The 25,228-nt window shown below is 36.5% G+C and overlaps 1 protein-coding gene and 1 long non-coding RNA gene across 19 annotated transcripts in view; one reads left to right on the top strand and one right to left on the bottom strand.

The window, feature by feature from the left end:
- The window catches only part of LOC127933885 (sister chromatid cohesion protein PDS5 homolog A), a 59,237-nt gene that overhangs the window by 22,353 nt on the left and 11,656 nt on the right, over window positions 1-25,228 (bottom strand). For 2 of the 18 annotated variants that reach the window (XM_052530949.1, XM_052530959.1), the window contains exon 3: window positions 6,147-6,350. The exons of 1 other annotated variant lie outside the window; for it this stretch is intronic. In XM_052530949.1, the coding sequence (XP_052386909.1) occupies window positions 6,147-6,350 (204 nt within the window). Of the gene's footprint in view, window positions 1-4,225; window positions 4,372-4,467; window positions 4,563-4,662; window positions 4,779-4,867; window positions 5,009-5,155; window positions 5,237-5,334; window positions 5,462-5,543; window positions 5,642-5,816; window positions 5,904-6,146; window positions 6,351-23,757; window positions 23,923-24,510; window positions 24,807-25,228 lie in introns of those variants that run through there. 15 more of the 18 variants (XM_052530945.1, XM_052530953.1, XM_052530954.1 and 12 more) reach the window with 15 other exon arrangements.
- LOC127933888 (uncharacterized) lies at window positions 24,318-24,823 on the top strand. The gene is made up of 2 exons (XR_008147594.1): window positions 24,318-24,488; window positions 24,767-24,823. It is a non-coding gene; the product is annotated as an uncharacterized LOC127933888 (long non-coding RNA).

The raw sequence follows: 25,228 nt of genomic DNA, 5'->3' as shown, positions 1-25,228 counted from the left end.
AACACAAGGACGCAAGATCGCTAAAGAGGGCATATTGAAAACAGTCATATTTTATTAAGTCAGAGTGTCTCCTTTCTCACTCCAAGATAGCTCAAAATGTCTTATGAGGAGCAGAGCTGGAATTAAGTGATTGTAGAAACCTTTGATCAAGAAATGTGTTGTTCAGGTCCACTACAATAAAAGTCTTGCAAACAGAAAAAAGAAAATGTAAAATGCCAGAAAACACAATGGTAATTTCAAGTCCACTACTAAAATAAAAGAGGAAATTTGGAATAACTACTGATTGACAAAGAAAACATTGATTGGACCATTGCAGGTGTGGTATGGACGGTAACATTTATGTTAAAATCACAATGAAATGGAAACAGTGCCAGATCTGTTCTCCCTTATTGTGACGCATATTAAATTGAATTATCAAAAAAGGATTAAAAAAAAAGGTGGGGGGGGGGGGGGGACTACATCTGCCGTTGATTGGATTTACCTATTCAAAAATACCTATTCTGCATGAAGAGTGCTATGTTTAATTGAGATGACCACTGAGTATTTGCATGCATGCAAACTTTTATGTAGATCTAATTTTTTTCCACGTACAACACAGCAGGTGGATTCACAAGCAAAAGGAGCACTATCCACAGAATTAGTAAAGTGTTCTACACCTTTTAAAGACTTAAAACAAACGATAATTGAATACATTATATATAAATGGCAATCAGAATGGGATCAATGTCTAAATAATAAGTTGAACGCAATAAATCCTGATCTGAGGAAAAAACTATCTCTGTTTTGAGAATTGTTGGAATCAAGTCACCTATACAAGATGCAGAATAGGACATTCAAAAATTCCACATCAGTTTTTACTCTAAGGAGAAAATCCTCCGAAATGTTCTTCTTGTCAGAATTTATTTTTCATTAAAGATATCCTTCTAGATTGTATTACATCTGCCCCTGTGAGAAACCTTTTTTATTCTGTTGATACTTTTGAAAAGGTTTTTAATCAAGTGAATCCGAACATGGTTCTAAGATTTCTAGAAGAAATACATTTTAAACATCTTTTCTAGTCTTCCTTTGTTTGATTGCACTCATTCTCACCATGAATATAGCCTTAGAAGCTGGCATGGCGTTTAAAAGAAAGATCTCATTTTTCACAAGCACTTAACCCTTATACTTCTAGGACCCAGGAGAAATTAAGTTCTCTAGTTTCTACCTCTCTCTGGCGCCTGTGTGTGAGAGAAAGAGAGCTGAGCATGTTTGGTAAAGCGGGGGGAAGGGCAGCCTGTGCTGTGAGCTCAAGGAAAGCAGTTGAGCTTCAGACTCAGACAAAACATCACACTGGCAAAAGCAGGAAGGGTTTTCTACATGATTCAATGCCTCTTATAAAATTGCATTTTACTAATTAAGAAAAACAGACTGAAAGTGTGAAAGACATACACTCTTAAAAATAAAGGTGCTTAAAAGTTTCTTCACAGAACCATTTTTGGTTCTACAATGAATCATTCCGTCAAAGGTTCTATAAAGAACCATTTCTTTCTCAGCTTTTTATAATCTAAAGAAACATCTTTCAATACATTTAGGCATTTCAAAGAAACTTTTGTGAAACAAAGGTTCTTCAGATGTTAAAGGTTCTTTACGAAGCCATTTATATAAAAAAGGCTCTTCTATGCCACTGTGAAGCACCTTTATTTTTAAAAGTTTGCATCTTTCTCACCCTCTTGTCCATGGTTTCACAACATTAAGGAAACGCCCAAACTATACTCAGTGACCAAGTGATGCTTATGTCCATGATACTGGTACAGATAATGAACAATTATGTGACTGTATATTTCAAATTAAAAAAGACATTTGGTTCCCACTTTAAGTGAATCTTAGTTCCCAGGTCATCTACAAGATGGATTAAAATGCTGATAGTCAAGAAAATTAGACCTAAACACATGACAGTATGATTGAAATGTAAAAAATAATAATAATAAATAAATAAATAAACATGTTTATTCTGTGGCACCTAAAAAATTATTTGGTGCCTACATTTTTTTCTTATAGGAGCCAATGGCTCACTCTATTTTTTTGTTTGGAGCCCTGGTTTGTGTAACTTACTGTAGGCAATTTGTGTAAGTCCAGCAGTTCTCGAACAAGCCCTCTCAGCATATTCTGACACTTCCACATTTCATTCAGTGCTCTGAAAAACAACGAGATGTTCTCTGCTTGATCTAATTAAACACATCAGTGAGATGAGTGCTGTTAATAGATGTACAGTGATATGCTCCAAAAACGGTCAGATGAGAACCGGAGACTCTCTCTTGGCAATCTGATAAGCTTTTAAAAAAGTCGTTTAAGACTCACTTGACTGCGTTAGTGTCCAGGCAGGCATAAAGGTAGTATAGACACTTCATCTTTTCCTCAGTCTCCAGACTGTGAGGAACCATGTACTGTGCAAAGATTTTCTCCACCAGCAACCTATTACACAAGCACACTTTTTAAGAATCTGACACTTCGGATTTAGGCATGCTTCATTGTTTAATGTCAATAAACTAGTTAATGAAGCAGATTAAATACTTTGTGTGTACAGATGCATGTGCGTACTTGTCATCTATGCTGTTCTGATAGTAGATGTGTAAGAGCTTGTCTTTGATCCAGCTGATTTTCAATGCGGTCTCCTTCCCAGCTTCATGGTGCAGACAGTACTTCTTATAAAGCTGAGCCAACCCCCATCATTGCTTCTTTACGGACACGCCACTGAAACCGAACATAATAATTATATTTAATTTGTTTTTCTCAGCTCCCTTTTTATTTAAATTCTAAGTAGGTTTGAATGGCTCCAAGATATATCAAAATAAATATTGCAATATGAGTTTATCAAATCACAATGGAATGCATCGTATTTTCCAGAATATAAGTCATGTTTTTTTAACATGACAAATTCCAAAGTGAATGTATAATTCATTTACTGTCAAATATGCAACACACATGGGCAGAGTGCAAATAAAATATCCACATACACAGCATATAAGATAAAGACAAAGCTACACTGCTCAGAAGGTCAGTGAGACCACCGTACCTCCATGGTGTTATTTCAAACAAGTACTTGTGAAGTATTCTGTTATGTATGACAATAAGTGGATACTGGGACACGAGTGAAGTACAAAGCTTACAAAACAAATTACTGTTTTGCAACCAAAAGCTAGGCTACATTGCAAACATAGAAACTAGTGCTGTCAAAGAATAAATCACGATTGATCACATCTAAAATAAAGGATTTTGATTTCAAAGATGGCTGCAGTGACATGACTTGTCTTAAAGAGACTTTGGCACTGTGTATAATATATATATATATATATATATATATATATATATATATATATATATATATATATATATATATATATATTATACACACACACATGCATGTATAAAGAACAATATATTGTTTTATATGAAATATATTTATATATATATATAATATAAATTATATGAATATAAATATATACATGTAAATAAATCTAAATATGTTCAGAATGTATACTGTATGTGTGTATATTTATATAAACATAAATAAAGTACACACACATTTTACCTAAACAAAAACCTTTATTTTGGATGCCATTAATTGTTTGACAGCAATGATAGAGATATTTGGATTTGTGCCGAATGAGAGCTACGTGAGTGTTTCTGCATAAAGCTGCAGTGGAGTCTCACTCTGAAACCTGCAGCATATATCTGCTGGCAAAACAGCAAATTAAAATGGTTGTTTTGATGGTTTAACTTTTCAAAAGGAAATTAAGATGCAAACTGTTGCACTGTACATTTACAGTTGTATAGTTTTACAGTTTAATAGTCCCTTTTGCTTAATATTTTTTATTTCACAATTACAAAAAAATATATACATTTTTTTATGGCGGTACTGAATGTGTGAAAAATAGTGGGAATTGTAGACTTGAATATTTGTTTTTGTTCACTTCATTACTGAAAGAGGCTAAAAATGGTTCAGCCATGAAGAATGGTGCGCGCACAAAAATAAACTGAAAAATTACTTTTTAACTCTAAAGTAAATTATTTATGCTCCATGCAGATCCACCACTAATAAAATCACCTTAATCTTTCTAGATTGGTTCGTTCTTTTTTTCCAAGACCATACAGTACTTTTTTCATATTGCAATCTACATAAGAGAAAGGAAAAAAATCATGCCATTGAGCTCAGAAGACTTTAGGGTAAGCTTTGCATCTTTCTCACCCTCTTGTCCAACATCCTCTCTCTGACAAACCCCAACAGCTGATCATTCACCAGGTTCAGATCTTTCTTCCCTGCGTTGATGATGGTCACAATGACATCGTGCCTGATTGCCTCTTCTGGGTCATGTGACCTCACCTTCAGAAACTCTGAAGTGACAGAGTTAAACAAGATGTTTACAAGTCAAGCAATGCTTAATGGAGAAAAAAAAAAATCAGTAGACATCACATTAATCCTGAACACACCAGTAAGATCCGTGGCAAGGTCTGGGTGGTTCATCAGGCAGTGGCTAGCAAACTTTACACACTCAAGTCTCACAGGAACATGGATGTCATTGAATCTTTGGGAGGAAATAAAAAGAAAATCAGAATTCAATAAACCTCAAATTATACATATTCAAAATCTTTTTCCAAGATTTTCCAATGGTAGGAATCTCTCACCTTCCCAGAAAGCACTGCCAAAGTGGGCGATTCTGAGTGGCCAGTTCAGAATCTTTAACACCAAAGAGTTTAGCCAACAGTTTCACAACAGCCAACCTCTCCTCTCCATCATTACTCTACACAGACAACAGAAAAATATTAGTCTTGCAATTAAAGTGTTTGTATGCGAGCTGAAGCACAAATAAATGTATGTTCATTAAGTCACCTTCAATTTGAACTCAAGTTGTGGCATCACAGAGACAAGGAGCAGAGGGTCGATTGCAAAGAGCTCCTGAATGAGGTCAAATACATGCTCAGAGAGATCACTCACGGAGGACTTTCCCATCACCAAAACCTGATTAAAGAACTACGGAGAAAGAGAAGAAAGGGATTAGAGAAGAAAGTCAATACAACATCTGTCATACCATTTTGTCTTCTTAAAAAGAACTGAACTCGTTACGCCATTTAAATGTACTGAATTCTGAAAGGACAAACTTATGTTTTTGTGACTCACTGAGGCAATGCAGGTTTCGATGGTCTGAACCGTTCTCTTCAGAAGAGTCTTGGCCAGGTCATACGCCTGCTTATTCAAGTTCTAAAGCACAGAAAGAGGTACAACCACACAATGGTTAGCCATCTGAGACTGGACTGGGAAATGAGACCGGGAAGAAATAAGATAATAAGTTTGCCTACTTTGTGAGCAGGGATGAGGTTGATGAGGATTGTGTCAAGCAGCTCCTGCGTCACTCCATCTCCCTCCATGATGATGGAACTCATCAGGTCCAACATGTGCATCTGCACCTTCTGATTATGGCTGTTACTGGAAGAGGGAAAGTCCTGATCAAAAAGAGTACAGTTGCGTAACAGAAGAGACGATTAAACTCACTTAAAATTAAACTCACTTGATGACAGAAAAGAGGGTTTTGAAGAGTTGGATGAAGATCTCATTACAGTCCTCCAATTCAAAACAGATGTTGTAGGACTTCACCCATGCCAGGTTCTGTGCAAATTAAAGTTTAACATATTGGTTATGACAATTAAACTACATGCTTAATCTTAAATGAAAAACAAACGGGTAAATATTGCTGCTGTGTGGCTCATATCCCCACAAGCCTGAAAGTACATTTAAAACATGCACATATAATCAACCAGTTATTTGTAAAAACACAGCTCACCTCTAGTAAGTAAAAATATCTGTTGAACTGAGGGCTCTTGGTATCCTCTAAACCCTTCAACTGCCGCGTAATGAAGAGAAAAATTTCCTAGATAGAAGATAAAAAGATACTCAAATTATTATTATTTTTTTTAACTGGAAAGCTAATCTGAATTCTCTGTTTTTTCATAATGGTTGATGGTACTATGTGTAGGATGGGGGAAAAAAAGACAGCTTGACATGAGGTGCAAGTGTGAGATCAGTTTTTAATCATACATTTTTAGTGTGAGCCATAATAAAGAGGTAAGTTTATCAATAAAGTCATGCGTGTGAAGTTAATGTTTTGGCATACCTTGAGCTTGTCATGCGAGGTGTATGGGGCCTCTGGAGCATAAATTCTGAAAATGTCAGCAAGACAGCAGGCCACAAGTAACCGTACATCCTTGTTGGGGTTTCGCAGGAAAAACTCAGAGGCCAAGTGAAGAGCCAAAGCCAAGTACTGCTGCTTTTCCTCCTCTGAGTCTTGATCCATGTCCATATATGTCTTGACCACGAGCTATAAGACAGAAAGGCATCATTTAAAGCCATGGTATACTTCAAACGAAATAGAAAATCGAACTGATATGACGACATTTCAAACAAAATCAGGCTAAAACGAAGTTTATTTTGAGTTCGAAACAGCTCACCAAAGCAAACTTTCTGGGGGAGTTCGCTTTGGCTCCTAAAAACACCTTTGCGCTTCCACTGGTCCATTGCGGTTACACAATCAGTGGGTGTGTTTTTTTTTTTCGTTAACAGTTTGTTAACAGTATACCGTCGCTCAGCCTTTTCGAACTTATTTTTCCCCCGAAGAACGAAAATGAACTACGTTTGAAGTATATCAGCGCCTTAATGCACTGAGTAAAAATTCTCAAAATATTTAATCATTCTGTAAAAGACAAATCTCTCTAAACTTTAGACACAATCTACCTGCTTTTTTCTATCTGCTACCCATCTGCTTATTACTATAAAACCTAGCAAGTTTAAACAAACACACAAAAAAGCTGCTTTTTTTTATACAGAAGTCCTTTAAGACATAACCACCATTAACAAATCTCAGCAACAACATTTTTTACATTAAAGGGGGGGTACAATGACGTTTTGTGTATTCCTAGTTGTTCACAGTGTTAAAGAGATGGATTCTCATGCTAAACATAGCCAAAGTTATAAAAAAATTATTTAGAAGAATGTCTAAGAATATCTTTGCCAAAAATCTTACTTCTGGGTTGGTACAAGTTTCAGCTGTTTTTTTTTTTTTTGATCAGGGATTTAATGACATAGATGAGAACGGAAGTCCTTATATGAGCATTTCTCCCGGAAAAACGCGCCCGCACACACACAATGACCAGAGGAGAGTGAGACCGTGCAAATCAACACGCTTCCTCGGGAGATCGTCGGCAGCACTGCATAGGATTTGTTTGAGAATGTCTCCAGATAACTGCGTTTTCAGATGTGAGGGAAAGTTTTCATCTCGCGGCTGGAGACGGTAATGTTTTCTGTTGGTGCATTTCTCTTGGTTCATTTATCTCGGTTCATGTCAAATTAATTTTGATAAGTCGCACCTGACTATAATTCGCAGGACCAGCCAAACTATGAAAAAAAGTGTGACTCATAGTCCGGAAAAAAACAGTATATGAAGGATGCAGTACTACTCTATAGGTACTCAAGATTGACACACGATTAGGTGAAACCGTGTATGTTATGTACCTTTTAATATGCCAATAAAAATACTGCAGACTTTCTCCAGGTCTTATACCTTTATTAAAATTAAGCAAAACAAAACGATAAATGTTAACTTTCAAGAGCAGTCAAGTATTTGCGAGAGCGAGTTTAAAGCTTGCTGGCTTCTGTACACCGGCCGCCCGCTTCTTGGATTTCTAATGCTTTGATTCTCTCAAGTCTGCACTCGATGCATCCTTGATATCAAGAACTAGGGCTATAGCTATCAAATATTTTAGTAATCGAGTATTCTACCAAAAATTCCATCGAGTAATCGGACACAATGCGTTTTTGCTTAATTAAAGTGTAATATTAATTATGCAAGAGAAAATAAGACTCCTGGGTCTCTTAACCCCTTAACTGTCACTCACATTTTTGAACATTGACTTTGTAGTGCACGATCCAAACTTACATTTTTATAATTCATGAATGAAAATATTTTGTAACATGATATTGATGTACCATTTACATGGAAATGCAATGTCTGATTTTAAAATGGGTTTTAAAGAATGAATTTTGAGATTTTAAGTTTTCAGTCGATATATAACTTCTGATGATTTCTAAAATGTGATAGAGAAAAAGGCAACAAACAAGTCTTCTTTTTTAAACAAAGGTCAAAACTCCAGTTATAATTTAGATTTTTGAGGGTGCACTCTTGTCATAAATTAATCGATTACTTTTCCTACATAATTTTTAGCAAAAAACACTGGTAAAATATATATTTGGGAGTCTTAGACCTTTCCAACGATATACAGTTGGTCAAGATTAGATTAGATTTTAGGGGTGCTCCGATCACGATCGGCCGATCGTTAATGCGCATCTCGTCAGTAAAGCCGGTTTTCTAATCAGCGGTTAATTCCATCAGGTGCATGATTTCAAATAGAGCAGCTGTTACTACACAGAGCACCCCTATTAGATTTAATTTTAACTATTTTTTTTTAATTATTACTCATTGTTTCTCTGTCTACTTGTACTGTGAACAATGACAGTTTACAGATTTATTAAGTGCATTTAAATGCCATTCAGTTGGGGTTTTAAATAAAGCATTTTCTGAGATGCACATTAAACACATAAAACATTTAATATATCTTTTAATTATTGAAAATAAAGCAAACTTAACTTTTTGGTAAACAAAGGGGATTTACTATTAAATATAAAATATGGAAGAAATGTTGTGTGATTAAACCTTAAAAAAAAAAAAATAATGTTTGATTTTTTTTTTTTTTGTAGTAGGCTATGTACATTCTGCTGAACAATAGATACATGTTCTGTGTATGTGATGTGACGCTAGTTTTACTCAAATCGAATGGTAAAATGCTCATGAAGTGACTATCAGAGCAGTTCTGGAGATGTTGTTCAGGTGTTCACGTCCTTATTGAGACAGCAGATGCTGAAATCACCGGAGCGTCACGCCCGCTTCAGTGTGTGTAAATAAACGGAGACGCGCTTCTGCGCCATTCATTAACAGAGACACGCAGAACATGCAGGAATCATATTTAAATAGACTGTTCCGTCCCGGTCTATATCATGATTTAATGTAAGTGCAATGACCTATTTTTGATTAATTCATTAAAAATTTGGCAAATTTCGTGCCATTCCGCATTAAACTGTAATTCCGTTTTTATGACTGGATTCCGCGGTTCCCTCCGCGTTTTCTGCATCGCGGAAATCATAGGGCCCTAGTTGTGGTATGCCAGCTCTATCTTGCAATGAACACACGCCAAGACGTTCTCTTTCCGTTTGCTTGCGCCCTCAAGTCAAAACACTGCTGACACCTTGTGTCTCCTTCCGCTTTGTGGGTGACGTAAATGCGTTGTGTCACATTAAAAAAATCATTGCGAAAGAACCTGACGTGAGATTTAAAATAAATTTAAAGAGGCTTTAAAGATCATTTTTTGTAATCAAGTTACTCGAGGAATCGTTTTAGCCCTATCAAGAACACATCCGGGCACTTACACACATCCTCTGTAATTGTGTTCTTGAGAATTGGAATTGAACTTCGACACTGGTTAATGATGATGTATAGCGAAAACACAAGGACGCAAGATCGCTAAAGAGCGCATATTGAAAACAGTCATATTTTATTAAGTCAGAGTGTCTCCTTTCTCACTCCAAGATAGCTCAAAATGTCTTATGAGGAGCAGAGCTGGAATTAAGTGATTGTAGAAACCTTTGATCAAGAAATGTGTTGTTCAGGTCCACTACAATAAAAGTCTTGCAAACAGAAAAAAGAAAATGTAAAATGCCAGAAAACACAATGGTAATTTCAAGTCCACTACTAAAATAAAAGAGGAAATTTGGAATAACTACTGATTGACAAAGAAAACATTGATTGGACCATTGCAGGTGTGGTATGGACGGTAACATTTATGTTAAAATCACAATGAAATGGAAACAGTGCCAGATCTGTTCTCCCTTATTGTGACGCATATTAAATTGAATTATCAAAAAAGGATTAAAAAAAAAGGTGGGGGGGGAGGGGACTACATCTGCCGTTGATTGGATTTACCTATTCAAAAATACCTATTCTGCATGAAGAGTGCTATGTTTAATTGAGATGACCACTGAGTATTTGCATGCATGCAAACTTTTATGTAGATCTAATTTTTTTCCACGTACAACACAGCAGGTGGATTCACAAGCAAAAGGAGCACTATCCACAGAATTAGTAAAGTGTTCTACACCTTTTAAAGACTTAAAACAAACGATAATTGAATACATTATATATAAATGGCAATCAGAATGGGATCAATGTCTAAATAATAAGTTGAACGCAATAAATCCTGATCTGAGGAAAAAACTATCTCTGTTTTGAGAATTGTTGGAATCAAGTCACCTATACAAGATGCAGAATAGGACATTCAAAAATTCCACATCAGTTTTTACTCTAAGGAGAAAATCCTCCGAAATGTTCTTCTTGTCAGAATTTATTTTTCATTAAAGATATCCTTCTAGATTGTATTACATCTGCCCCTGTGAGAAACCTTTTTTATTCTGTTGATACTTTTGAAAAGGTTTTTAATCAAGTGAATCCGAACATGGTTCTAAGATTTCTAGAAGAAATACATTTTAAACATCTTTTCTAGTCTTCCTTTGTTTGATTGCACTCATTCTCACCATGAATATAGCCTTAGAAGCTGGCATGGCGTTTAAAAGAAAGATCTCATTTTTCACAAGCACTTAACCCTTATACTTCTAGGACCCAGGAGAAATTAAGTTCTCTAGTTTCTACCTCTCTCTGGCGCCTGTGTGTGAGAGAAAGAGAGCTGAGCATGTTTGGTAAAGCGGGGGGAAGGGCAGCCTGTGCTGTGAGCTCAAGGAAAGCAGTTGAGCTTCAGACTCAGACAAAACATCACACTGGCAAAAGCAGGAAGGCCAGCAGTCAGTCCGTTTTCCTGCAAAGGACTCTGATACCCTCCCTAATTTTTTTTTTATTTAATATGTGAATACTACAGAAAGCTAGAGTGACAGAATCTCTGAAAAGCATATAAACTGATTGATGCAAAGAGTCCACAGTTAATTAATCAAGGACTTGAGAAAGAAACAACAACGTGGCATTATATTTCAATCTGATTGCCCATTTATTTCCATCACCACTGGATATTTTTGGGGGACGGTCTGACCTAATTCATGTTTAGTTCACAAGAAGGACGGCCTCATCTATGAGATCACAATGTTATTTTCCACAAAAAGTGAATAACATGTTAGCTGAATGGGCATATTTATTGGCCTGATTTGTTGAGAACAAATCCGTCTATTCAGCACTGCCATAATGGTTGTGTGTAACAACACAAAACAAATTAAGAAACAATGCATGACACACAAGTTGAAATGTGAGGGAATTTCAACAATGAGGGAATTCAATCCGGACCCGCCTTCATTTCATATTTCAAGAGCACTAATTTTATTACCTTCTATGATAAATGGATTTTAACGAGTAAATCATTTGTTTATTTTTTTTTATGTCTTTTTGGAGATGGTCCGAAATGAAAGCGAAGGCTAGATACTAGCTTGACTTTTTTGTTATGACACCCTTTGAGTGTACGACGTTTTACATAATTGGCCATATTTCACCAGTAATATGAAGTAATTTATTTTTATTTTTTGTAAAATCACTTAGATTATGGCCATTTAACTCACAGCAGTGTCAAGTAGGGCTGTAGCTATTGATTATTTTAGTAATTGGGTATTCTACTGATTATTCCATCGATTTATCAAGGAATTGGATAAAAAGTATTTTTTCTTTATCAAAAAGAAATACTAGATATACAAGATAAAACAGATTGGTCTCTTAAAATAACTATTTTGTTCCCTTTTTAGAAAAATATTTTAAGGTGGGCGTACACGGTGCAAATTCTGATGGTCAGAAGGACGTACAGACGAGGTGATATACGACACGATTTAATGACCTGCCTGATTTCCGAAGCAATCGCACAAAGTTCCGCGCCAAAAACATCAGAGTCAGAGGAAGAGATTGTGGCAGCAATGGCTTCCAAAAGAATAAAAAAGAAAAGAAAAAGAAGGGCATGGCATAGAGTTTGGCTGAAGAGCAGAGAAAAGCATGGACTTTCTGTTCTTCAAAAACAGCTTGAGATAAATGTATCTGTGTGCGCATGCTTTGATGTGGTGGCGGAATATATGGTAAAGTATATAACCATAGCGTGTCACGCAAGTTTGTGCATATAGTAACGTCATTTTTATATATTTTTAAACAAATGAAATTGCTGGATAGTCTTTTTCCTAGTTCGTGATTGGTCAACTTCAGATAGATCAACAAATCAGCTCACGCACACGTCAAAAATTCAAACCGATAGCTCACAAACTTTTTAGACATGTTTAAAAATGATCGGGAGGTCAGGAAGTGCTTGTAAGACACTCTGCTCGGCTCGTACTTCATTGCACATGATACAAGCTGCGACCATATGAGAATACACTATTGAAAAAAAAGTGCGAACTCGTACGACAGCAAAAATCGCACCATGTATGCTCGCCTTTACTACTGAAATTGCATACATTGATTACAGTTAAAACTAAACCCATTTGATGCATTTGACTGCCGAATAACATTCAAAAGCCAAATACAAATAAATTATAATAATAATAAAAAAAAAAAAAAAAACTATTTCACATTACTTTAAAAAAGTTAAAAAGGTACAAACTAAAACTAATGCATAAATCAAATCCTAAACATTGCATTTAGCCCATGCCGTGAAACTTAACTTTCACGTTAAGCCTAACTAAAGCTCAAGCATGACATTAGCCTTTACCGTCTTCTTGGAAGGCTTTGTGGCTTTTTTAAAGGACAAAAATCAGTGGACAAGAAGGATAACAAGAACAAGAGTCCATACATAATTTCAGACACGTTTTTCAGCAACATGAAATTAGAGTTATTTGGAAAATAAATCCTCTTAGATGTCTCTACGTACTGGTGTGTGTGTGTAAAAGTTGTTTTTGATATCCTTCATATTCTGTGTACTGATCAATTCACAGCCGTACTAGAAATGAATCTGTTTCAATAAGTTTAAATTGACTTTTACATAGGGCTGTGATGGTTGCCGTGACAACCGCATCACCGTGGTGGTCGGTTGCCACCGCGGTTGTCTACTGCCACCGATAGAGCACGTGATAGTGCACGTGACGTCACACACTCTATAGCAAGTATAATACAAAGTTTTGTATACAAGTGTAATAACTGTAATAGTTGCAAATTCTAAGTCTATGGTAATTAACATCTTACCTCAAACACAGTGTTTCCTTTAGATTGGCAGATTTGAGCGCAGGAAAATACAGTTAATGCGTTTAGCAAATTAATTTAGTGTTGGCCGATAGATCTTGTTGGGAAACCAAATACTACATTGCCGATCTGGAGCCATCTCCATTTATGTCACCCATCCGCGTTTGCCCAGGTTCCCGTGATCACAAATGCCTGGCTGGTCATATTTGGTGCGGCTTTCTCCAAACTGGCCAAATACAAACGAGACCGCAATAAATAAGAGATGGTAACAAGAAATATGGCAATCATTCCTATTCCAATGAGAGCTCGTGCAGATGAGGAGTTAACGAGCTTACTTGGCTGCGGAACAGTGAGCCATGTCTTCAACGGACGCAACACAACCGCGTTGCAACAGGTTTAGTCTGTCTAGTGTCTACAGGACATCTGAACTCTGTGTCATTACCTCAGAAACTGGACGGGGGATTTATTATGTCTGTCATGCTGCATCCAGTGTAGCATCACTGATTATAAGGAGAATTTTGTCACGCTGCGTCACTCGCGTCCGTTAGACAGGGTGTATTTAACTATTTAGGCTACTTTCTTGTTTAATTATTATTTCTTTGATATTTATTTTAGTGTTTTGCAGGCGGCGTTCACTGACGGAAGTGCACAAATAAACATGAACTGACAAGTTAAATAGGCTGTGTTAGATGAGTGAGACTTTTGAGTCAAATTCTTACATTTAATCCATCAATTAGAATGATAAGACATTTGGGCTGTTACCCAACAAATTATATCAGTATCAACCAGGGCTCTGAACCGGTTCAAGGAACGAAAACAAAAACCAGAAATGAACGAAATTTTGACAGGAACAAAACCAGAAACTAAATCAAATTTTATAGTTCCGAACAGAATCGAAAAATTTAAATGGCCATTAACCGGTTAATAACGTTATTTTATCGTTCCATTTAATATTTAACATTTGCTGTCAACCATTTCACCAATTCCAGCAGTATGGCATACACAAATGTGCTGAAGCCAACGAGTTAAATGTCTGCTCAGCTGTGAACTCATCATAGGTAAATCGCAATGGCAATGCACCGCCTTTAGGGCCGGATTAAGACCAAATTAGGCCTTATGACGCAGCACAAAAACGGCCTACATTTTCTCTGCATTGGTGCATGTGCATTCGACACTCAAGCGCCAGCATGCTTAACCTTTCCTGCCCAACTGAGGACTCTCTTCTGATTATTCCCAACTCTGAGAAGCTCTGCTCGCCGATGGCATTGGACATCATCATGCACAGATAGATGCGCAACCCAATTTCGACATTTCGAAACGTCCGAGAAAGATTTAACAATGACAAAAGCTTGTTCGAGCTCTGCTGATTCGTTCACAGTCACCGGTTTCTGAGTGCATGAATGCAGCAAACTGTATCAGCTAGGGCTGCACGATGTGTCGTTTAAGAATCGATATCGCGATGTACGAATCCACGATAGTCACATCGCAGGATGTGCGATGTAGGCTGTCGTAGTTGATCCATTATTCATTGAAATAAGAAACACGGGCCAGCTGCTCCCCGGCCTTGACAAATATGATTTGTGGATTAATTGCACAGCTTAACCATCATAGAGTGAAAGTTTATCATTGACAGGACTGAAAAACACATGCAAGTTTAACAGGGCAGAGAGAGAGGGAGCGTGCGGGGTGTTTGTTTTTATTCTGCTATGTACAATGCTTTGGCAATATCTACCTTTGTATGTCATGGCAAAAAAGCAATATGAATTGAATTGAGAGAGAGAGAGAGAGAAAGACCGAGAGAGAGCAAGCCATTTTCAAACAACACGAGCGCTGTCTTGCTCTCTCTCCCTCGCGCATAATTAATCAATTGACACGATGGTGTCGATGTTTAAATCATTTAAAATGAGAATGTAAGTGTGCTCACCTCATTTTTGTTTGTAGGAAAAAATATCGCAATATAAATCACAGAAAAATAAAATATCGCAATGTCATTTTTTCCCAATATCGTGCAACCCTAGTATCAGATCATTTTGACCGATTAATAATCAGTTATATATATATATATATATACATATATATATATATATATATATATATAAAACATACTTTTTCTAGAGAGAGAAAAAAAGACGATTTCATTCAGAAATAGACAATGCAGACACAAAATGTTTATAAACATTACAAACTATTAAATTAAACTCAAAATTAACAAACTATAATAAACACTGTTTATTGGCTATTTTTATAATCATTTGTTATTCAAATACATCGCGAATACTGAAACATTTGATTTTGTGTTGAATGATGCCCAACGTTGGTTTGAGTTTCGTTTTGGCATAAGTTAATTCGTTTCAGTTTGTCGTTAATATGCTGTAGCTTCTTTTATTTTTAATTCCTGTTCTTTTCTAAATACTGTTAGTTGAAATGATTTGTTGTGGAGTGAGGGGAAATAGCCTAGGGGAGCTTCTCAAATTTACCGTAAGCTGAACAATTTTCATTTACTGTATTTACCTCAAAGTTATTCTTAGAGTGAAATTTGGATTCTGACTTTCGGACGCAAATAAAGGGTTAGCCTACTTATTATACAGTAACTATTATTCTATATTCTTTGCACTGTGACATTACTGACTAGGGATGTTAATTGCGTTATTTTACCTAACCAACAACCGTTAACCGCCAAGATTATTTTAAATAATAATAACAACTGAAAGTACAAACGCTATATAATAAAAAACATTTTAGCATCCAGATATGTCGGGAACATGGAAACATTTGGATTCCTGCCGAATGAGAGGGGTAGGCATCAGCTTCACCTTTACTAATTTGTTTTTGAATTGACGTTTTTATAGCCTATAACTTTAGAGGATTTGCTTTGGATATAAACTAATAACTGTTTTTATAATGTTTTAAACATTTTAGTTTAGACTAGTTACAGGCATTTTAGCCTTCATTATTTCGGAAGTAATAGGGCTAATGAAATGCAATGTGAGCAGTGACTTATAACTAAGTAAAAAGTATAAATAACGTTATTAACCGTTTTTTCTTCCACCCGAAAACCGGTTTCGGAACGGTAATAATATTAGAGGAACACAGAACAGAAACGTTAAAATTTCGATTCTGCTCGGAGTGAAACGATTGAATTTTTTTTTCATTTTCAAGCCCTGGTATCAACAAAATTCATCTTTGTAATGCAGAAGAAACACAGAAGCTGCATCTAAAGAGGCATTTAGATTTAGGCCTATTTACACTATTTAATTCAGCCCAGAGGGACATGAATGCATTTAACCAGCAGTTATAAATGCATAAATATTTTGTTATTTTAAACATGAAACACTGAATAATGATATTTAGAAATATAAGATGACTGTGTGAAAATAAAATGTGATAAAAATGTGAAAATAAAACTGCCAGTAGGTGGCAGAAAGTTACTGTTAATAAGTGATTCATTGCGACTGAACAGAATAATTTAAACTGATAATTAATTCAGGAACAAAACACCCTCATGTTGCTCAGTGATGCAAAACAGCACTGTGGCTGTGTTTGGGATTATTTTTTGTTGCCATATTTCCGTCAATATAGTGTCTAAAACATACGTATCTTAATAAAAACTTTTTTGTTAAACTGTTGCATAAAATCAGTATCACATGTGTTATGATGATTTTTAGAGGTGGAAACTGGCACTCGTCATGTGATATTGATTACGTTTATTTCTGTGGTATTTTTATGCATAACTGTATGGTGTGTGTCAGAAAGAGAATGAGACAATCAACATGAATTTCGCTTAGTCTTTCACAAAACATAGCTAACGTAGGGACATCATAACTAGCCACCATATTGATTTACGGTCTTAAATATGTCCAGCGCTTTTTATTTATTATTATTTTAATAAATGTGCATGTTCCAGTGTCTATGAGTTGTGCGTCAGTAATAATGGTCCATGGGGAAACACAGTGTTCCGTGTGTAGTTAGTTAATGGACTAAATGAAGCCTAGAGACAATTTGCCTTAATTATTTTACGTATTCGAGTTATTCGAGGAATTGTTTCAGCCCTAGTTTCCAATGCTTCCAATAAATACAGCTATTTGTGGCGGCCCGTCATAATATCAAAACTGACCTCCACAAATAGTTTTTCCATAAGGCTTATACTTCGTTGAATAAACATCCAAGTTTCAAAATTAAAATGCAGTGCCGCGGTTGTTTTTATGAATATATCTTTGAAAAGAACTTAATCTATGAATCACACCGTCAAATCCTTCAATGAAGTATACTAAAAATAGGTAACAATTTTGTCGTAAGCGTGATTCTCATTCTCATTTAATTTTTCATAAAAAAAAATAGCATACCATGTCAGCCAATGCATAGCTTATTTATTCAAATCAGTTGGAGCTAGGGCTGTCGCGGTTAAGAAATTTCCCCTGGGGATATTATGGGTGGCTCAATAGCGCGATATGCGCTATTACCGCTGTTTTTTTTACATACCTAATTTATCCTGATTTTGCTGCATACAAAGCTCTATCATTGAGTTATGTAGGATATATTGTTGCTTTTTTAACGGACAAGAGAGACACATTTTAAAACATTTTTGTTTATAGTTAAATTAGGGGTGTGACGGTTAGTATATAACCGTGAGACCGACGGTTATAGTTGAACACCGTCATTAGAACTCTATAACCGCCAAAACCGTGTCATTAAAATATTTTTTACAAACATTTTTTATCAAAAATTATTTTCATTTTTTAGATAAGATCATAAGATGCGCAATATATCGGGAGAAATGGTTTTTACCACTTAATGAAGTTTTGTAAATCGTCAGACATGATATTTACCACTTCATAAAATTTTGCTTTGTAGAAAACCTTTCTTAAAAACGAATTTCGTTTTGTACAAATTTTATCTTAATTTTAATAAATGTTTCATCAACCAATTGCATGTATTTTAATAAATAAAAAGCAAGTAAAGCAGACAATGATAACCGTGACATGGAAGCACCAGCACGCCGCGTTCACTTGCACTGCACTGTGAACTAGAGCACATCTCATCGTAAATGAAACTCAGCGTAGGCCTATGCCTCATACTTTAGCATTAAATATCTTTGCTGCATAAAATAATCAAATCAAATCTCCATATGGACCAGTATCTGTAAATGTTAAGCCGCAAAAGTTGTTTAAAATATAAATCCGTGTTCTGCGGGTCTCTGTGTGAATTAATGAATGGCAGAGACGTGCAGGTTTGTTTACTACATAGACTGAAGCGCATGACGCTTGCATTAATTTCAGCATCTGAGCTTCAGAGTTCTCTCTCCATCAAGCGATCTGAACTTTTCAGCTCATCTCAATGGACACACAGCGCACCTGTATTTGACACTCTGTAAACTCTTTGTGAATGCGCATGACTCACCGTCACTTTACTGATAGCGCTGTTTCTCACACATGCAAAGAGAGAGAGAGAGCGAGAGTCTTACCACGCTTAAACAACACGCTATATGTAAACTATTCTTTGTTGTCTTCTCCTGTCAAAATAATGGATTAAATGTAGAAATATTCATATTCATTTTCGAACAAGCAGAAGACATACCAGTTTCTCCGGTAGTGGGCGGAGCTAATGGGCAAATGGCAATTGCTTTTTTTTTTTGCGGCTCGCATCAGCAAAGCATTGCATCGCCATAGACCCCAAAACAATCAGCGGATGGCGGGCGAGTGCGGCTTTGAAATTTGATCAAAAAACGTTGGCGCGAATGATGAGTTTTGTGACAGATCTCCTTAATAAACGGAGGTCTGAAATCTCAGCCCCTTTACCGATCAGAGCGCGCGCTGACACGGAGTTAACCCGCTATCTCCAAGAACAACCAATTGACTTGGACCCCCCCCCCCCGACGGTTATGTTATGAACCGTCACATTTGACTCACGTCATAACCGTCATCACCAATTCTGAAACCGGCACACCCCTAAGTTAAATGTCAAACAGCAACAAGAACATGCGTTTTCCAACAATTATTTTTAAGAAATCAAAGCTTTATAACAGGTATTACACGTATTTACACGCAACTTTGGACAGCAGTGGAAATCTAGACTGATTATCACGCCACCACTGGCCCACCAGGACAGTGGATTCGGGTTGGAGTCGATGCACTCGTTATCTGCTCACTAGGGCTGGGATAAACGATTATATTTTAAACGATTAATCTAGCGATTATTTTTTTCAATGCAATGTTTAATCTAACAATTAATTTTTTCAGACCGATTCAATTTCGATTATCTCCCCATTAATTGACTACTAACAATTTATACATGTTGATTTACATATCTGAATGAAAAAACATGAATTCCTTAACATTGCAATATATGTTTATTGCTCTTAAAATTACAAAATAAAAGACTGACTAAGAATGCATTACTTTGCACTTGTATAGAGATAGCATTCAATAAAACCTTGAAAACACATAGCTTACTGAAACAAGCTTACTGAACACATAGGGCCTAGCTTACTGAAAAAAAGTTCTTCTTTCAGATGAAAATAACAACAACTTGATGTCTAGCATTCAACAAAAACGGTCACCCAAAATACTTGTTTAGAGCAATTGAAAGAATACAGTAACCAATGTAAACTTGAGGGCTTTAAGCTAATACAGAGAGTGCTTTTCCCAAAAAAAAAAAAAAAATAAATTAACAGTGGGAGCCAGAAGCCTGTCATGGAGGAAAAAAAAAAATCTCTGAATGCTCCACGTGAAACTTTGGCGCTCCGCCCTTTTTCTATCGTGTCTAATGATTTTGGTTAATATGCACGAGGGAGGGAGGGAGGGAGGGAGGGAGAGAGAGAGAGAGAGAGCAAGCAAGACAGCGCTCGTGTAGTTTGAAGACTGTGAGTGCGCAAGCGCGCGTGAAACTTTGGTGTTTCACCCTTTTCGCCCTATTGTGTTTAATGATTTTGATTAATATGCACAAGGGAGAGAGAGAGAGCAAGAAGCGCTCGTGTTGTTTGAAGACTGTGAGTGCGCGCGCACAGCCGGGGCTCTATCTCGTACGCGCCCTGTCAGGCGCAGCAGTCATTCTATTCTACATCACTCACCGATCAAATAAGGCTTTGACAGCCGCAAAATTAAAAGATCAATGCAAAAAAAAACCTGGATTGGTTATATAATGTTGGACAGAATGTTGATCCGGCCATCACATATATTCAGCACACATAAGGTAAACATTTTGCAAACGTTTTTTAGAGAAATAAAAACAGGTCGACGAATCGATGCATATTTTTTGCGTCGACGTCATCGATGACCTCGACGCGTTGTCTCAGCCCTAAAGCTCACGCTCTCTTGGGTATGGGCACTGACGCGGAGGTTGTCCGTGACTTCAGCAGGTATGCCTGTTACTTTCACGGCTGTATTTTACAGATTTTGCAAAGGCTTCAGCTACTCCTAACTGTCGGCCGGTACCGGTCTCAGGTGTTCTTTTTGATGTTACTCCGCGACCTGATGCTTGAGGGGGCAGAGCTCTGCGCTGGATGACAGGGGACACTCTAAAACACTTAACGTATACGATCTATAAAAAAATCAGATGAGCCCTGAATATGAATGCAAGTCGTTTAATAACACATTAAGCCTTATGATGGTTTTCTATTATTAAACACGTTGAATTCATATTCAGGGATCATCTGATTTTTTTGTAGATAGTATACTTTATTAATATGATGTTTAGTGAGTTTGGTCTGTTAATATCACTGTATTAGTACATTAAACCACGTTAAACGTTTTTCACGTTAAGCGTTTTAGAATGTCCCGATGACCTCAAATTAGATGCATTGCCACATCACAGGAACCTTTTTGAAGCAAATTTTGCATATCGGCTCATATATATTCGCTGGCTCGCCCTTTTCATTGGGTTGAAAGCCAAAATATTCCCAAACTAGCTACGTTAGGTTTTTGGGACGCGATTGAGCACCTACCATCATTTCAGCCAGCCTATTCAAAACAAAGCAGCACCATAAAGCCACAACGGCTCATGAGAAAATTACAGTCGTAACCATATTGTATCATTAATTTATTTTACATTGAATGCACAGTGACAAATTGAAAAAAACAAGAAGGCCATAGGCTCTGAACACTGCGGTTGCCCCGGTTGCTATCGTTCCTCTGCGGTTTGCTTGTCAATAGTGCGGTATTAAAATATTGCGGTTATCAGTTGGAGCAATGCAGAACGGAAAAAAAAAAAAATCAAAAGCCTGTTCATCTTCATATAATGTTAGCCAACATATTAAAAATCCAAAACAATAGGAATGTTCATCAAGGAATAGCATTAAAATGGTTTTGAAAATGCAACATCACCTATTTTAGGCAATTTGTTTTTGTTCAGTGAAATTAACATGTCAACGTGGTCTGGTAAAGGACGGGACTTGAGGTGATTAACAATATGCCCTATTCTTGCAGTAGGAAAAACTGTTAAATCTTTAATTTAAGCCCCTGAAAATGGGAAACCTATTCTTTAATAACCATAAGTAATAAATTTTTTTCAGACAAAACCTGAATAATTAAAAAGGCAATGAACTAAGAAATCAAAATATCCCCTGATCTTTTGATATTCAAAATTTCCTTTTCCCTTGGTCTTCATTTTATTGTGGATTTGTTTACAACCAAGGCACTATCCGACACAGGATTTTCAGAAAGTCTGAAACTGAAAGATGATGCTGTGCCACACAAGTGTGAATAACTGTTTTCATTACGTGGTTATAACTTATTACATAACATTTGATATACTACCACTCAAAATAAAATTTCTGAACAGTAAGTTTTTTTTTCTTCAATAACTCTTCTGCTCATCAAGGCTGCATTTATTTGATAAAAATAAAATACAAATTGAATGCCTATGTTCAAATACAATGAAGCTATTTTTAATGGTCAAAAAAAATTATGTAAATCTTACTCTTCAAAAACTATTGACTGGTAGTGTATGTACTAAAACTATTTTTTTTTTCTTTTGGCTGAATCCCAACAAAATGAAACACTGGCCAGAATGCAGAATACTAACTGAACATAGTTTTACCAGGTTTTCTTTTTTTCTTCTCTTTTTTTCCTTATTACAATTTTTGGAAGATGCTGGTCACACATATCGCATTGCCACATGCCTTGTAGAAATTCATACAAATGTTAACTGATGAGTAACAGTGTTTCAGGGTAGATAATTTACAGTGCTTAATTCAGTGCTTTGGACTTTGAGTTAACAAGCAGATATCATTGCAATCTCATGCAGCGTTGTCTGAATACATGCAATTTGTGTGTGCATTGGAAAATCCAACATTCTGCAGTTTACTTAACTGTTTAAGGCCATTTCGCGATTTCAATCATCTTACAGTAACCAGCAACAACCACCCCTTCATCTTCTCATTAAAGACATGCATTGCAGTACTAAACAGTCTAACACACTCTGTGCTTGTAATGATTTTTTGTCTTTCTCTGACAGTTTTGAATGCTTCCACACTGCTGACATGTTTTCTGACGTCTTTATTTATTCCCCAAAATTATTTCAATATCAATAGACAGTATGAAAAACAAAAACTAAGTTATTTTGTTCTGAAAGATTTTCTAAACAATACTACCATAATATTACCCTTTCTGTGCCACTGTCTTCCATAAATACATAGGCTTTATGCAAACAAACAGGAAGAACACAAACATCAATTATGCAATGAAAACGACAACAAGAAATTAGTTGTTTACTGACCCAAATCAAAAGTGCACACCTCAACATTTTAATATTCACTAGATACAGTTTTGCTCCGTATGTCAGTGCAAATTTAATGCATTTTTCCACAGAAATTAACTCTCCAAGTTGCAGGTATGATCACATCAAGCTAATTAAATGTAGTCAGCTTTAGGATATCCAAGATGTAGGAATTGTGTCGTGAATTATTGTGATGCTCTCCTTCAAACAACACCCATTCACTGCAGAGGATCCACTGGTAAGCAAGTGATGTAATGCTAAATTTACTAAATTCTATTCTGAAAAAGAATTAATCTCATCAGCTTAGATGGCCCAAGTCTGAGTGATTTTCAGAAAATGTTCAGTTTTGTGTGAGCTATTCATTTAACCTCTAGCCTCCATGTTCATCGCAACTAAATGCCTGAGCAATAGATATATTATCGCTGCATTCTGCAATTATTATTAGTGCACTATTACAGGTATATGTACATTAACTAGAACTAAACTAGGCTCACAAATGCCATTTAACCTGTTACAGGAAATTTGTGTGACTGCTTGTGATCAAGTACAGAACAGATGACAACATCATGGCCATCCAGTCCAACCAATTCGTCATCTTAAGAAGGGGACATTAACATTATATAAATTATACTATAGATTAATAACTGAAACATGCACTGGTGTTTTCCAATAAAGTATTAATTAGAAACTTGTATTAATTAAACCTGCTATAAAGCTCAATAAATTAATTCCAGTCAGTGATTGCATTTGTCACTCTTACCTTGAGTCGTTTGACGACTTCATCGTTGCTGATTTTATCAGTGATCTCTTTGACACCCAGCGGGTAGATGATCTTCCCGTCCCCCGCGGGTCTTTGCTGCTGAGGCTGCTGCGGGAACTCCATCATCCGCCTTCTCCAGACAGACAGACGCTCCTCTACTGGCCTCTATAGGCAACAACACTAAAGTTCAGCACACAAACCCACCACGCCGCTACAAAAACACTCAAAAATACCATATGCGCTTCTGTTTCGTGCTCTCTGGGCGTGTAGCTAACACCTCTATAACCGTACAATGACACGAAAACCCTACAGACGACAGTTTGCGGGAAATTCCCGAAAAAGAGCACGGAGCTAATAAAGCTAATGGTAGTACTAGCCAGAGAGCTAACGAGATCAGCCCCGCTGCCGCGCTTTTACTCTAAAACGTAGTATCTATGAATTTAAAGTTCTCCTGCCAAGGGTCTCCTCATATTATACACGCTCAGATATAACAATACTACTTGGATAATAAAACATCGTTTAAAAGCGACTCGGAGAGTAAAAGAGCTCCTTGAGTTGCTATTGGCCTAGCCGTCACCTCCAGGCCTCAAACTATTCAACAAACACACAGCCAACACTCACATTTAGCTATTTAATATCACAACCCGCCGCTTCCTGTTACCACAGAAACATTTATTCCATATCGCTCACTCGACACTACTCTACCATGGCCGTTATCTTAAATTTAGACAGTAAGAAATCTGAATTGTTTACTTGTTTTCTCTGTAACGTTACAAGTTCACTCAGCGAGGCAAACGGCGAACACCAACTTGATCATCCCCACAAACTGTTTCAATTAAACTTCCTCGAGCGACGCCAGTTGTCTTACAACCGCCTACAGACAATTCCCCGATCATTACCTCACAGACAATTCGTTGTTTTAATTCATGAGTCGGGTTCGGGTTCTGGTGTTTTTTGTTGTTTTGTTTTTTTTAGTTTAGGGCACAAAGCTCCGTCTCTTTCATTACAGGCTTGTGTGAAGGTCCTCGCGTGGAAAGCGGAGGCGCAGCGACCCCGTTGGCTGAAAGACGGTATTGCAACGCGCCGATGGAGGGAGAAACATTACCATACAGGTTAGAAAAGAGACGCATAAATGTGAAAGAACTAGTCAGATCAGTGGAAAGAACAGCGTGAACTTGGTTTATCGTAAATCGCAGAGAAGACGCGCCTCTACATTGACTTGCATAACTGGTGAAAGAATCACATCTGAATGTATTAATAATGTTGGCAATTGCATAACATAAGTTTTTTACTTACTCCCGCCCCCATAAAAAAACGAATACATAAGATATATATATATTTGTGAAAATAATAGTGTTGGTTTTTATACAGTCTATGGTCATAACAAAGACTATAAATGATTAATCGCGATTAATAAAATTATAAATAAAAAAAATACAAGTTTTTTGTTTGCATATTATATGTGTGTGTT

The sequence above is a fragment of the Carassius gibelio genome, chromosome A18, assembly GCF_023724105.1.
Source record: "Carassius gibelio isolate Cgi1373 ecotype wild population from Czech Republic chromosome A18, carGib1.2-hapl.c, whole genome shotgun sequence".
Classification (NCBI taxonomy): domain Eukaryota; kingdom Metazoa; phylum Chordata; class Actinopteri; order Cypriniformes; family Cyprinidae; genus Carassius; species Carassius gibelio.
Note: the sequence above shows the minus strand (reverse complement) of the source record. Positions and strands in the feature narration are given on the sequence as shown.